The sequence below is a fragment of the Dipodomys merriami genome, unplaced genomic scaffold, assembly GCF_024711535.1.
Source record: "Dipodomys merriami isolate MVZ:Mamm:240054 unplaced genomic scaffold, mDipMer1.0.p SCAF_5, whole genome shotgun sequence".
Classification (NCBI taxonomy): Eukaryota; Metazoa; Chordata; class Mammalia; order Rodentia; family Heteromyidae; genus Dipodomys; species Dipodomys merriami.
In genome coordinates this window covers 7,970,126-7,983,774 of record NW_027206068.1, presented here as the reverse complement: position 1 = coordinate 7,983,774, position 13,649 = coordinate 7,970,126, and the positions used below count along the sequence as shown (strand labels likewise).

Sequence of the window (13,649 nt, the reverse complement as noted above, 5' to 3'; positions counted from 1 at the left end):
CTGCATGTAAGGTACACACAAAACAAAAATGAGTTTCATGTTTAGACTTGGGTTCCCTCCCCAAGTTATCTCATTCTATGCATATAAATATTCCAAAATCCAAACACATCTGAAATCTAAAATGTATCTGTTTCTTAATTTGACTTAACCTATTCTTAGGAAGAATACACTGAAGAAAATAAAAATGTCTTCAGATCAGGTATTGGAATGATGTAAATTCTAGACTAATGTCAAGCCAGCAGGAGAACAATTAGTTGTTCATGTGTGATCTAAAACTCTCAGCCCTTTTCCCCCCTAAACAAAATCTTGGTTGGTTCCATATCTTAGCTATGGTAAATAATGCTGCTTTCTATGCCTCCATCAGAAAGAATGACATTGCCCCATTTGTTAGGAAATGGAAAAACTTGGAAAAAATTATATTAAGTGAAGTAAGCCAGGCCCAAAGAAACATAGGTACCATGGTTTCCCTTATTTGTAATATCTAGTATATGTATGAGTCAAGCGGAAAAGGTCAGATAATGTGATGTCAGGAAAATGAACGCTTAGATATGTATTTTAATGTTTTTTTCTTTCATGCATGTGTTTCTAATGCATTTATAAGATTATCTCTTTGTTGCTTTGTATGTCCCTCCCCCACAGTATAACCCCTGCTTTCACTATATTTGATGTCACTATAACTTGTGGAGGAGATGGGGAAAACCCACTTGTTTAAGGATACAGGTGGACCTGTTGCAACAATGAGAAGTACAAGTTGTCATGTCCAAAACTAGCTTTACAACGTCGGTGCGGGGGGGGGGGGGAAGGGGGGGAAGGAGAAGGATTGGGATTGGGGGGGAGGGGGGAGGCTGGGAAGGGATGTGAAGGGTAAACCAAAGGAGGAGGCTGCAATGCTTGGTAAGAAATGTACGCATTATCCTGCCCATGTAATTGTAACTCCTCTGTACAGTATGTTCACAAATAAAATAAAATTAAATTTAAAAAAAAAACAAAAAAAACAAAAAAAACCAAAATCTTAACCTTTCTGTGAGGCCTGAAATAGCACCTATGTAGAGCCTTGGCCAGATTGAGAATGAAAAAGAAACTGGGTGTAATGATTCCCCCTGTAATTCCAGCTATTTGGAAGGCCAAGGCAGCGGGATAATGAGTGTGAAACCAGGCCAGGGAAAGTTAGCAAGACCCGATCTCAAAAACAAATTTTTTTAACTTTAATATTTTGGTCAAGGTGATGTATAGAGGGGTTACAATTACATAAGTAAGGTAGTGATTACATTTCTTGTGTAACTTGTTACCCCTTCCCTCCTTTTTCTCCCTCTTCTCCCACCCCTGCCCATCTCCCCCGGATTGTACAGATCATTTCTAACATATTGTCTTGTGATTATCAAAGTTGCATTGGTTCCCCCTTTGTCCTTTGTCTCACCATTTTGTTGTTCCCTTTCCATTTCCTACAATACCAGGGTACCAAAATCAAATACAGGAACAAAATGGGATAAACCATGATGCATACTAATTATTATAAATAAGGGAGACCATGGGACTTTTGTTTCTTCAGAGGATTAGGAGGAGGGTTTGTATAGTACTTGTGGTCCTGGTAGTTCAGTTCAGTTCCTAGTAGCACATGCAGGAGAAAGGAAGATAAAGAAGAAAGGGAAAGAGACAGACAGAAAGGAAGAGGAGGGAGAGGAGGAGGAGGAGAACCAGGGAGGAGGAGGAGGAGGAGGAGAAGGAGGAGGAGGAGGAGGAAATAATGATAGTTTAAAGGCAGCCAGCCAAATACCCACTTGAATCATTCTGACTGTGTTAATGAGTTAAAAGGACAGAAAGGCCCTTCATTTTGGACAGAGTTGCTTTCAAGACTAATTTTGCTTATTCTCATTGCCAAAAAGATTCATGTTTATTATATAAAATGGTGGGCAAAAATGCCAAAGATATTCTAAAATAACCATTTGCTATATATTCTTTTCACATTTTTGCATATATTATTCATTATAGCCATAAAATAACCACGATTAGTGGTAATTGACATGCCTAAGTGGAAAATATTTAGTAATTTTGTGGAGGTGATCTACCATGACAACATGGTTGGGCATGGAGAAATCCTCTATAGAACACACAGCTATAGATGGTTCTTCAATGTTCTTGGGTTCAAGGCTCACGAGTGCATTGCTTACCCTCTACCACACCTCTGGTATTCGCAGTTTTTCCAAGAAATGCTAAATGGAAATTAAATGGATAATGGTAAGTGAAAATGGGCAAAGAAAATTTCAAATAGAAATTCGGTTTTCATTTGAAAGAGAAATACAGCTGTGTCTGTAGCCTTGGCTGCCTTTCTCGGACTTCTGATTCTGCTGCTTTCCTTTCTCTTAGATGGAGAGACAAATGTCTGTGAACTCCAGCATCATGGGGCTGCAAGGTCCCAACCTCAACAATCCCTGTGCTTCTCCGCAAGTCCAGCCAATGCACTCCGAAGCCAAAATGGTAAATAACAGTGGTGATCATTCTTTTGTTATTTCATGAGTTTTTCTTTTGGTTTCTATCCTGACTCCAAATGTCAGTGAAGCCAGGGAGAATATTCTTGTCATCTTTGTCTTGGTGCCTAGTACCTTGCTCCCTCCCATCCCCCCACGGCCCCTGGAAAAACAATTCTGAGATTGGCTCTCTTTAACGAAAACTGTTCCAGACGCTTGGCATCAGATAATCATGCCCCAGGCACTGGATTGACATGTAGTGTGAATGCAGGTGATGTTTGGCAGTCAAGGGAGATCCATAGGATTTGGGTGAGATAGACCCAAGTATATATATGTTTGCTCATTATGTGACGTAACAAAAATATTCCCCGGGACTTTTTTCTTCAAGGCAATTATAGTTTCAGGGCCATTCTTCCTGTCCCTGTGTTATTAAAACAGATCTTTAATTAGCAAACCACACATTCTTAAGGAAATACTATGCCTTTGTTTTTTGTTATACTTTGTCAAATGTGATATGATTTGAAAGGATCAAAGCATTCTTATTTTCCTTGCAATTGCAACTGAAAGATGTAACTTCAGGTGATCAACCTTTAGTACCATTTAACAGATACTGTGTGTAATGAGGTCAGTCTTCCCAATCCTACTGATAGATTAATGTGTACGTATGTATGTATCTAAATATACATTCATAGTATATAACAATATATATCATATATAATATTTATAACTTATTTTAAATATATATATAATCTGCATGTTAATAAAGACAATGTATGTCTGTCTTTGCAAGATAAAAGGATATTGCTGATACTGTTTAACAGAGTTACTTGAAGTAGAGTTGAGTCAGATTAAAATTTGGACACCACAATTTGTAGAATATTAGATGACTGCAGACTATCATATAGCAAATCATTTTAGTCTCTGGTACTATGTAAGAACGGTATTGGCTGAGGTTGGAGATGCATCTAATTCACTGACTGGCAGCATTTAGGGATGGTCTGTGGGTGAAGGATGGGTGAAAGATGTCATTTACCTATTTATGGTCTCAAAGTCAGCCACTTAATTCCGACACAGGGATGGAGTCAGCCTGATAACTTCCTTTTCAATGTCCACGAGGCTTTTGTCCCTTTCTTTTTGAAAACTTCCCTCCATTGACAGGCGGCTTCTTGACCCAAGGGATCTACTGAACTCCCCGTGTTGGCTAGCCTGGGGAAATGAAATCTGTGGTCATGAGAGCTCTCTCTGCTGTACCACAACCCCGGTGACGTGCCAGATGGCACCAACATCTGCAGCAAAGCTCGTTAAATCTTTTTGGAATTGGCAAATATTTTTTCAACTCAAGCTCCACAGAGCCAAACCAAATACTTGCTGGCAGAATAAAGTTCAAACTGGCATCTGTTTTGGAGACTAAAGTAATGCCATTTACCTTTTTTTAATATATGAATTTTAAAAAATGATCTGTGAAGGTACTTAAGAAAAAACAAAGTTCTTCACACATAGGAATAAGTTGGCTGGGGCTGAGACTGAGGCCTAAAATCCTAGCTGGATCATTCTTGAATTTTCTTATTTGCTTCGGGTCTGTATTCCTTTCTAAGGCTATTCCAGATGACTTTAGATGGATTCTAAAACACAATTCCAAGCCGCATTGGTCTGCCAACTGATTTCCCCTAGATTTTTATGCTTCCACTCAGAAATGTCCTGTCTCTCTTCTTGCAAGCAAAGAAGGAAAGGTAGTATAAGTTTGTAATTATTTATGTGCATGAAATAAATCATATGATATGACAAATGTGTAGTGAATAATGCCAGCTTGAAACAAAAGGGAACTGGTCTACACTTAACAAAAATAGTGTCACCCCTCAGATGCATGCTGTGTTAAATCCACTGAGCAAGTACCATGCTCTGCTGATTCATGTTCTGAGTGAATAAATATTTCCAGGCCCCTGGTGTCTAGGCTAATTAACTCCATCACAGAGCTGGGGTTCAGGGAATAGAGCTACACTCTCTGCCCCCAGCCCACTTCTACTGCCCCTGTTATTACTAATACATTAACCCATAGGGGGAAATAGTAGTACTGGCCACTTACATTTGGAAGGATAGCATGTACTTAGTAGCTTTGAAAAAATGTTAAGTAAGTGAATTTTAATATGTCACTCAACATATCCTTTCTTACTGTGCTTGCTTTTTTCGCCAGAGAAACAGTTATTGCCATCTATTAACCATGCAGTATTTTCTAGCAGCTTTTAGGCTGCTCAGATGAAAAGCTTTTATGAAATACAAAGTCGTGAAAGAAAAAAAATTCTTCCATGATTTTAATGTCAGCCAGAGCCTTCCCAGGTTTCTCTGAACTATGGGCTTTGTTGTTCTATGCCTAATTTTCTTCCTGTGTAAGATTGGAATGGATTCCAGATTTCAACTGAGACTCTTATTTCACTGTTTTCAAGGACTTTTCCTAAGGTCACACATGGGCTATTGTGATGAATGCACTCAGCAGGGTGTGTTCTCAAGCATACAAGTAACCAGAGAGCTGGAGGGGGGAAGGAGGCAGGGAGGGCTGTGTTGCCCACACCAAACCCTGCAGCCTAACTCTCTTGGGGACTCTGTGTCAGTGTTCATTTCAAACTCCCTCTTGGCTCTTGACAAAAGCCATCATTCGGAATCTCTGGTGAAACTTGGAGTTATTGGAGGGAGACAGAAGCTTAACACAGGATTGCTTTCAATGTACAATTTCCTTCAAGGCACTCTGATCATGGATTTCCCATTAGAATGCTTTTGCCTTCTTGGTCGCAAATCCATCATTTCTTCTTTGGGAGAGAGCAGAACTGGGTATTCATAGCAAGTTCTCAAATGTATTGATCTGAGATATGCTAAATTAAGAAAAATAGGAGCTAATCTTTTAATTCAATATATTTAATTCATTTCAAGGTGTAGTCCCAACTATTTTTTAATCATAATTCTGACTAATTGTGATTCCTTATAGATTCTAGAATTAAGCCCATGGACACTTAGATTTACAATGGGACAAGTGCATACTTGCACATTGGGTTTTATTTGGGGGTTAGAGCAGACTCCAATCTCTGAGAGGCTTCAATCTTTCTCACCACCTAAACTACAAGAAGCTTTCAAATTCTTAGGGACTGGGTATCCTAGGAAGAAATGGTGTTTCTAGAAGAAGAAATAAAAACTTCACTGCTACCTGGTGGACATTTTTAGCATTCAAATGTAAAAGTGAAGGAAGGAGAAGGATGGGTCAACAGAAATGGGAAGAGGGACAAAGAGAGGATGGGAGACTGGCAGACCACTCTGGGACATGTTCTTTGGTATAGAATGGCTCTGGCCAGGTGCAAAGAAACCCATTCACACCTGTAATACTAGTTACTCAGAAAGCTGAGACCTGAGGATCACGGTGTGCAGCCAGCTCAGGCAGACAAATACAAAAGACTCTTTTATCTCCAATTAACCTGCAAAAAGCTAGAAATGGAGGTATAACCCAAGTAATAGAGCACCAGCCTTGAGCAAAAACACCAAACAGTAGTGCAAGGTCTTGAGATTAAGCCTCAATATCAGCTGGGAATGTGGTTCAGTGGTAGAGTGCTTGCTTTGCATGCCTGAGGCCCTGGGTTCGATTCCTCAGCACCACATAAGCAAAAAGAATAAAGCTGGAAGTGGTGCTGTGGCTCAAGTGGTAGAGTGCTAGCCTTGAGCTGAAGAGCTGAGGGACAGCGCCCAGGCCCAGAGTTCAGGTCCCACGACCGGACCCCAAAAAAACCAAAAAACAAAAAACAAAACTAAAAACCTCCAAATGGCTTTAGAGTAATGTGAGAACCATGTTATCAAAGTTACATAGAGCTGTTCATTTCTTATAGTGAGAATTAGACCAGTTGCTGCCTAGTTTTTTTTTTCTTTTTGCTTATGTGGTGCTGAGGAATCGAACCCAGGGCCTCATGCATGCAAGGCAAGCGCTCTACCACTGAGCCACCTTCCCAGCCCCAGCTGCCTAGTTTTGAAAGAGGTGCTTGTTTTAAAGAAGTCAGTAGTAAGTCTGAAAGCTGAATAAACAGTAGAGGTGGATGGATTTGTCCATAGACCTGTTGTGTCTCTGACTATTGAGACATGTTGTCCTTACTACAATACAAAAACTGATTTAGATGAAGGATGATGAAGGGTTCTGACTGTTCTGTAAGATTTTCCCTTCAGTTTGGACAGGGTTAGTGAGGATGAGAGAGAACCAATACTGGGAAGAAGGCATGTGGGACTTGATGTAACTGTCCTCAAACAGCACCATGGCAAAAGCTTTGTCCTCTCTATACATCGGAGAGTCTGAAAGGCTTAAACTCTTCACATAATGGCACATCATTTAGAAAAGGCAATCAGCACAAGGCCCAGGAACAAAGATTTTTGGTTACATTATCTGTACCTATTAGGCTAAGGGAAGTTCTTCTAGCTTATTTATAAATTGGGAACAAGGACGGAAAGAATATTTTATGCTTTTTGCAGATACTCTGGAAAAGATCTGGAGACATGAAACTTTACACTTGGTATGCCCAGAACTCTGTAGCCTCACTAACTGGCTCAGCTCTGCCACTTCCGCACCCAACATACTATGTTCCCATTTCTGCCTCACCTAACATACTGTGCCTCCATTTTTCTTGGCCTACATGTGCATCCCTTTACTTGATTAGTTGGAAGGTTCTTGAAAAGAATCTTTGTGTCATGTAGGCTCCTTGAACTATGAAAAGCCCCAAGAGTGGAACTGAAATTAAACTGAATTAGAGTTGGGTTAAAATAATGTAGTAAGTAATGATGTAACGAACCAAATCCTAGTAAGGATGAGGGCTGGGATAGAGTGCACTGGGGACAAGGGTAGGGCTAAGAATCAAAGTAAAAACTAGATACATTCTAAGCTAAATAATCCACCCATAATAAGTAGCTGACTCAGTTTAATTTCTTTGAATGGTATCTGCAAATGATGTTCATCACATTTTTTTTTCCTGAGAGGAGAGCAATACTGGATTCCTTGAGAAATAGAAGTTTACAACTTTGGTGGGGGGGTTGGTGAAGGGAAGATGGGAAGGGATGGGAAGGGGAAACTATGGAGGAGGCAACAATGCTTGATAAGAAATGTACTCATTATCTTACCCATGTAATTGTAACCCCTCTGTACAGTATTTTCACAATAATAATAATAATAATAATAATAAAGAAGTTGGAATGTCATTGTCCTCTTAGAAATTGAGAGCAATCAATACGGATGATATTTTTCTTTTACTGTGCTGGATTGGTCATGCCATACTTTGGTCATTGATCGTCAATACCTTTGCTGTAGTTAGTTTTGTATCTAACTGAATAAGTGTATAAATATATACATTAATAAAATATATACATTAATATATACAAAATAAAAGAACGCAAAAAGACTGGTCTTTTGGAGGTAGAAGGAACAAAGAGAACTCTTTTCACAAATGAAGACACAAAGGACTTGGAACTTAGGAGAGATTAAGCCATTGTTTAAACACAGAGCTAGGTCCCAACTTGGGCCTTCCCATTTCCTACCCCAGATTATCCTTTTCTGGCTGGAATGATAAAATTACTAATAAGACTTCTTCTTGGCTCATGATTTTCTCCTGGCAGACTGGCAGACAAAAACTAGGGTGGTATAGTGAGCAAACCATGGTTAAATTTTCACTTTGTTTTGAATGTCAACCTGGGTGTGTTTGTGTTTGCTTTTTCCCTCCCTAATTATTGAGCTGAATGACTATTTGCCTACAGTCCCCTTGGCCACCCACTGTCCAATAGATAAATCACAGAGAAGCTTGGCTCCAGATGGACCTGCCTGGAAAGTTTTTACCATGAAAAGACAGTCTCCAGGTAACATCTCTCTGGCCCTTTTCAGAATGCAGCTCTGTGACTCTTCTACTTGCTTTAATCATCCCTAGTTTCATATCCTAAAAGCATAGGAATAAAACCCCTGTGAATGAACAGGCTCCCTGCCTGGAGAAGCTTGTGGCTAAGCAGGAAGTGCCATTGACGCTAAGGAAGCGCTCATGAACTTTGAGTCATGCTAGTGGCCTTGTGTCTCTGTGGCTAGGAATCAAAACATGATGATGGACTAAACTAGAGGTGACAACTTAATCCAGAAAGCTCCCGCCTTGCTACTCTGAAAACACTGTGCAAAGGGCCAAGGATTAGCAATTATGTGAAATCAACAAACAACAGCAGCAATAAAAAGAACAACTATCTACGCTTCCACTAATATGTACAGCCTGTCTCTTTTGTTTGTGTTTGTGTTTGCATGTGTGTGTGTGTGTGTGTGTGTGTGAGAGAGAGAGAGAGAGAGAGAGAGACAGAGACAGAGACAGAGAGACAGAGAGACAGAGAGACAGAGATAGAGATAGAGACAGAGACAGAGAAAGAGAGAGAAAGAGAGAGAAAGAGAGAGAGAGAGTATATACTGGTCCTGGGACTTGAAATCAGGGCCTGGGAACTATACCTAAGCTTTTTATGCTCAAGGCTAGTTCTCTACCACTTAAGCCATAACTCTATTTCTAGAGTTTTGGTGGTTTATTGGAGGTAAGGGTCTTATGGATTTTCTTGCCCAGGCTTGCTTTGAACCAGGATCCTCAGATGTCATCCTCCTGAAAAGTGTGAGCCACTGACACCCAGCTCAACCTGTTCCATTGTATAAATAATTTGCCTTCTCAGAGTACCATGATAGAAAATAGTTGCTATCTATATTAAGTAAGCACTTAGGTATGTAGCAGGAACTATGTGAAGTACCTTATAATATTTTTTCATCTAGTCCTGTGACTATTCTTCATCTCGTTTTTCAAAGCATACACTGAGAGGCTGAGTAACTTGGGAACATGCATAGCATGGAAAATAGGGTATTGGTATGAGGATCTGGGCATGGCCTTTTGTCCTGGGATCACTATGAGTTTAGTATATATGCAAGAGCACTTTGCAATGTTGTCTCTTTGGAACCTTACAACCCTGAAAGAGTACCAGGAAAATAGTACTAGCCCATTTTCTAGACAACAGAAATTATGTTACTTTTCCTGCATCACAAAGTGATATCACTAGGCCCTGAGCTCACTCAAGTTTTTCATTCTTTCCCCTGGTTTACTTTATCATTCCATCCCTGGTATTCCCATGGTAACTTTATGTATAAAAGTGGGGCTTCATAAAAATATAACTTGGCATAAAAATATAGCTCAACCTCCTAGCTTATTCTTACTAACTTTTCTACACCTCATCACCTAAATATTGGAAAAAAATTATCTCTGTTTCTGTACAGGCAACACAAGGGTTAGATTTGAGCTGAGCTTGTATCTAGTTACACAAAGATCTAAAAGCAGCATCACTAAGAGTTATCAGAAATTTTACCTTCTTTCTACTGCCTGAAAGTAGGACTTTTCATCTGGCTTTGGCATTTTATTTTGCTCACTTTACCTTAGAAAACTGTCTGTAGGAATGTCATGTCACTGTTCTAATCAAATGTAAACCATATCATTAATAAGAGAAGACCTAATAACCACTTGCTTACATTTCCAATGAACAGAATAAGGTTTTATAGAACTGTGTGCTGTGAGATTATACATTTGATTGCATTTTTCTTGACAACAAGAATTTTGAGATCATCAAAGACTAAATCACAAAATAGGAAAGAGGGATGAGGATTATTTTAGGAAAATCCATTCCTTTGAGAAACAAAGGCCTGAAATTCAAGTAAATGACTTGTCAAAGGCCATAAGCTAATTAGAAGAAGAGGAAGGGGAATTAGACCCCCAGATTCTCAATTTCCATGTTTATAGAACTTCACCCCCATAAACTTGTCAAAAATTTACATGGATATATCTGCTGGCTTCTGGGTGGCTGTTTTCTAAGGAAACTGTTTCTTGAAGGATTGTGTGTGTGTGTGTGTGTGTGTGTGTGTGTGTGTGTGTGTGTGTGTGTGTGTGTGTGTGTGTATGCATGCAGAATTTGATTAGTGAGACAGATTATATGGGGGAGACAGTTCTCCCATTGTATGCCAACTGATAATAGAAGTGATCTATGTGATCACTGGAATGAGACTTGTGGTCATGTCATGACATTGCTATTTTTATTTTCCAGACAACGTATGACTACATGCAGAGTAGTTCATCTCAACATCTAGTAGCAATTGCCTTGATTTTGCCTCCACTAAGATTCACTGTCTTCTTGTGTGAATCTTGCTTGGGCTTTTGGAACTCTGTACCATCTTGTATGCGGAGTACGGCTGATCTGAGCCCCCTGCCCACACAAGCACAAAGGTGTATCAGAATAGATTTTATGAAGATCCTCTCTCTTCCCCAGGCTCTCTTCTCCAGTCCTCACAACTGGATCCTTATGTACACACTCAGTCATTCTCCTAGGACTCATTGTCTTCCCAGTTTTTCTTTCTTTCACTTTCTGCCGGTATCCACCCTGTTCTGGTCACCATGGCAATAGGTGAAACACAATCCCAATATTTGCTCACTGCCTCTGTCATCCAGCCCAGCACGCGCATTGCTGTGTCTTGTTTTTGTGTTAGTTTAATGTTCCTGAGCCTGAAGCCAGACAGATGCATTTGGGCAAGTAAAGTGCACATGATCTGGTTAGGAACAACCCCTCTCAAAGTTTTTGGGTGTGCCTTCCCTTTGTATTTGTGTTCGTGTGCACACACGTGTGACCCTGTCTGCTTTGGAATGTTGTGTAAATAAGTTCCACTTATGTCAGAAAAGCTGGGGACGGGGAGGGGTGGGGATTTTGTTAAAGGGAAGTTCTGCTTTATAGGGTATGTTCTGATCTCTTTCTTGAAATATATGTAGCTTAACACTTTTCAAGATTTGTGCCAACACAACAAATAATGAAAGTTTTCTGTGCACTTCTGGATAATGGTTTTGCCTTGATTTGGTTTTTATGTAGTGAGAACCAAAAATTGGTGAGAAACTCCATCTCTTTTGAGGAGGTGGAGGCTTGGGCATAAGTGTGAATAGCAAAGCTTAGGGGTTTTATTTTCTTAAAAAAACAGAAGAAATACCCAGTTTTTAATTTAACAGATAGTACATTTTTCCTATTGGTATTTTTTATCCTCTTTTTATCCTGTTAATTTGAAAAGCTACTTGGAGAGTACTTGATGGCTATATTTGCCTTAGCATGCATTACAATTATCTTCAGGTTCTCAGGAAGAAAAAGCCCCCCAAATAAAAAGCACACAGCAGTTTTGTTTTGTTTTGTTTTCATTTTGAAACTATGCACAGTTACCAGAACAGACAGTGTGTTTAAGGATGAGATTTCCATTCACCTGTGGCCTCATGTTCCTGGCAACTCAGAATCCTGATTTCAATATAGGGCTTAGGATCTGAGGTAAAGAACACACTTGGGTAAAGTTCCAGAGTTGTAAAGTGTTTACCTTACACCCTCTTTTGGAACATTCTTTTCTCTTTGGGCATCCAATACAGAGATACACCACAACTGTGTTTCAAAGGCATTGGAGACTTCAGCCTCATTACCTATCACTTCCAGACTCTTCTCCACACAGTTTAAAACATCTGGATCACCATTCCTATAGGACCTCCCAGAAGCCTCTGTGAACTCTGCCCTCTCTTTGTCAAAATCTCTCTCTCTCTCTAAGTACCTTCTTGGAAACCCTTTTCGTGTTCCCCCAGGTAGGAGAAGCCATGCTTTCTATTAGAGTAGACTTCATGTGCCCCTGGTTTCACTCATCTTCTTGGAACTCAATAACATTGCCATTGTCTACATACCTGTCTCATACCCACCTGCAAAAGCCCTGAGAGGGATTCATTCTATTCCATGTCTCCAGCTTAACATCTCTCTGAACAACCTAAATGACCATGAAATGTTTATCAATAGACTGGTGTAGCTATTTAATATGCCATCCTTTATGGGCTGTTTTATTTGTTTTACTTTTGGAAAGAGGATAGGACTTTAACTCAAATGATGGGTTCTTAAAGCTTCCAGGACCTATGAAAATCTAGTGGGAGAGAAATATTTGGTTGTATGTAGGTGGCTCCCATAATTTCCCAGATGTCTGCTTTGGAGCCTGGGGGCTTAGCCAGCCATAGTCAAGTGAAGCTCAGCGGAGACGTTCTACCTGAGACCTCTTGGTTGCTGGGCCTGTGCTATGGCATGCTCTGTAGACGACGTAGCCTTGAATTAAGTGCCTTGATATGTTAGTAATGAAATCTCCTTGAGGTAAACCCAAGATTTTAGCGCTTTAAAAAAATTAAATTCATGGATTTCAATGTCGTTTGGGTCATAATTAATACATGGTGGGAAAACCTTGGGGAATAGTTCAAATGGAATTGCTCTATTGTCTTTTCCTTTCTATTTAATTATGGAATATATTAAAATTCTCTTCACACTAAAAGGTATAGTTTATAGTCTATGTTTTGCCTTTTTTCATATTATGAACATTTTGTCTTATTATTGTCTTTTAAGAACACTTTAAGGATGATGTAATTTATCTAGGGAATAACACATCACAAATTCACTTTGCATTATTTTCAGTTCTAGAATTTTCTTTCTAGAAATATTCCCTTGATTATTAAAAGAAAACAATTGATCTGAAACTGTCCAAATATGCCTTTTATTGTTACTGTAGGAGAGTTTCAGAATTAGGATTAACAAGGCAAAGAGAGTAAAAAATTTAAAAGACTGTGCACTTTTGAAGTTCTTACAATTTACAGGAGAGTATCTGCTTCTGAGTATTTTCAGAAGTGTTAAGCACTGAATCTTTGCCCATTTTGTTCATATATAATGTTGGATACCATTTACAATGTGCTTGGCCACTTCGTTCCCTTCTAAGCTAACTTGCTCTACTTTGCCATTTATTTATTTATTTGTTTGTTTGTTTGTTTATGCACAGGAAGCCAAAGCTAGAGCCTTATCTGCTTTACCACTGAGCTCCATGCCCAGTGCCCATTCTCCATGTTTTAGGGCAATTCTCACTGCTCCCTTCCTATCTCCTCCACTCTCACAACCTTACTTGTTTGTTATAAAGTCTCACTATGTTGCTCAAGATGGTCTTGCACTCCTTGACTCAAAGAATCTTTTTGCCCCTAGCCTCTCGAGTAACAAAAAGCAATGTTCCTGATGTGGGATGGATATCTGAATTCAAGAAACTAGTGATAATAGAGCAGGCTGTCTATGACTGCATGTTTTAAA

General features: G+C 39.5%; 1 protein-coding gene across 2 annotated transcripts in view; it reads left to right on the top strand.

The window, feature by feature from the left end:
- The window catches only part of Creb5 (cAMP responsive element binding protein 5), a 443,969-nt gene that overhangs the window by 338,037 nt on the left and 92,283 nt on the right, over positions 1-13,649 (top strand). For both annotated transcript variants that reach the window (XM_069997230.1, XM_069997231.1), the window contains one exon: positions 2,365-2,475. In XM_069997230.1, the coding sequence (XP_069853331.1) occupies positions 2,365-2,475 (111 nt within the window). The remainder of the gene's footprint in view (positions 1-2,364; positions 2,476-13,649) is intronic.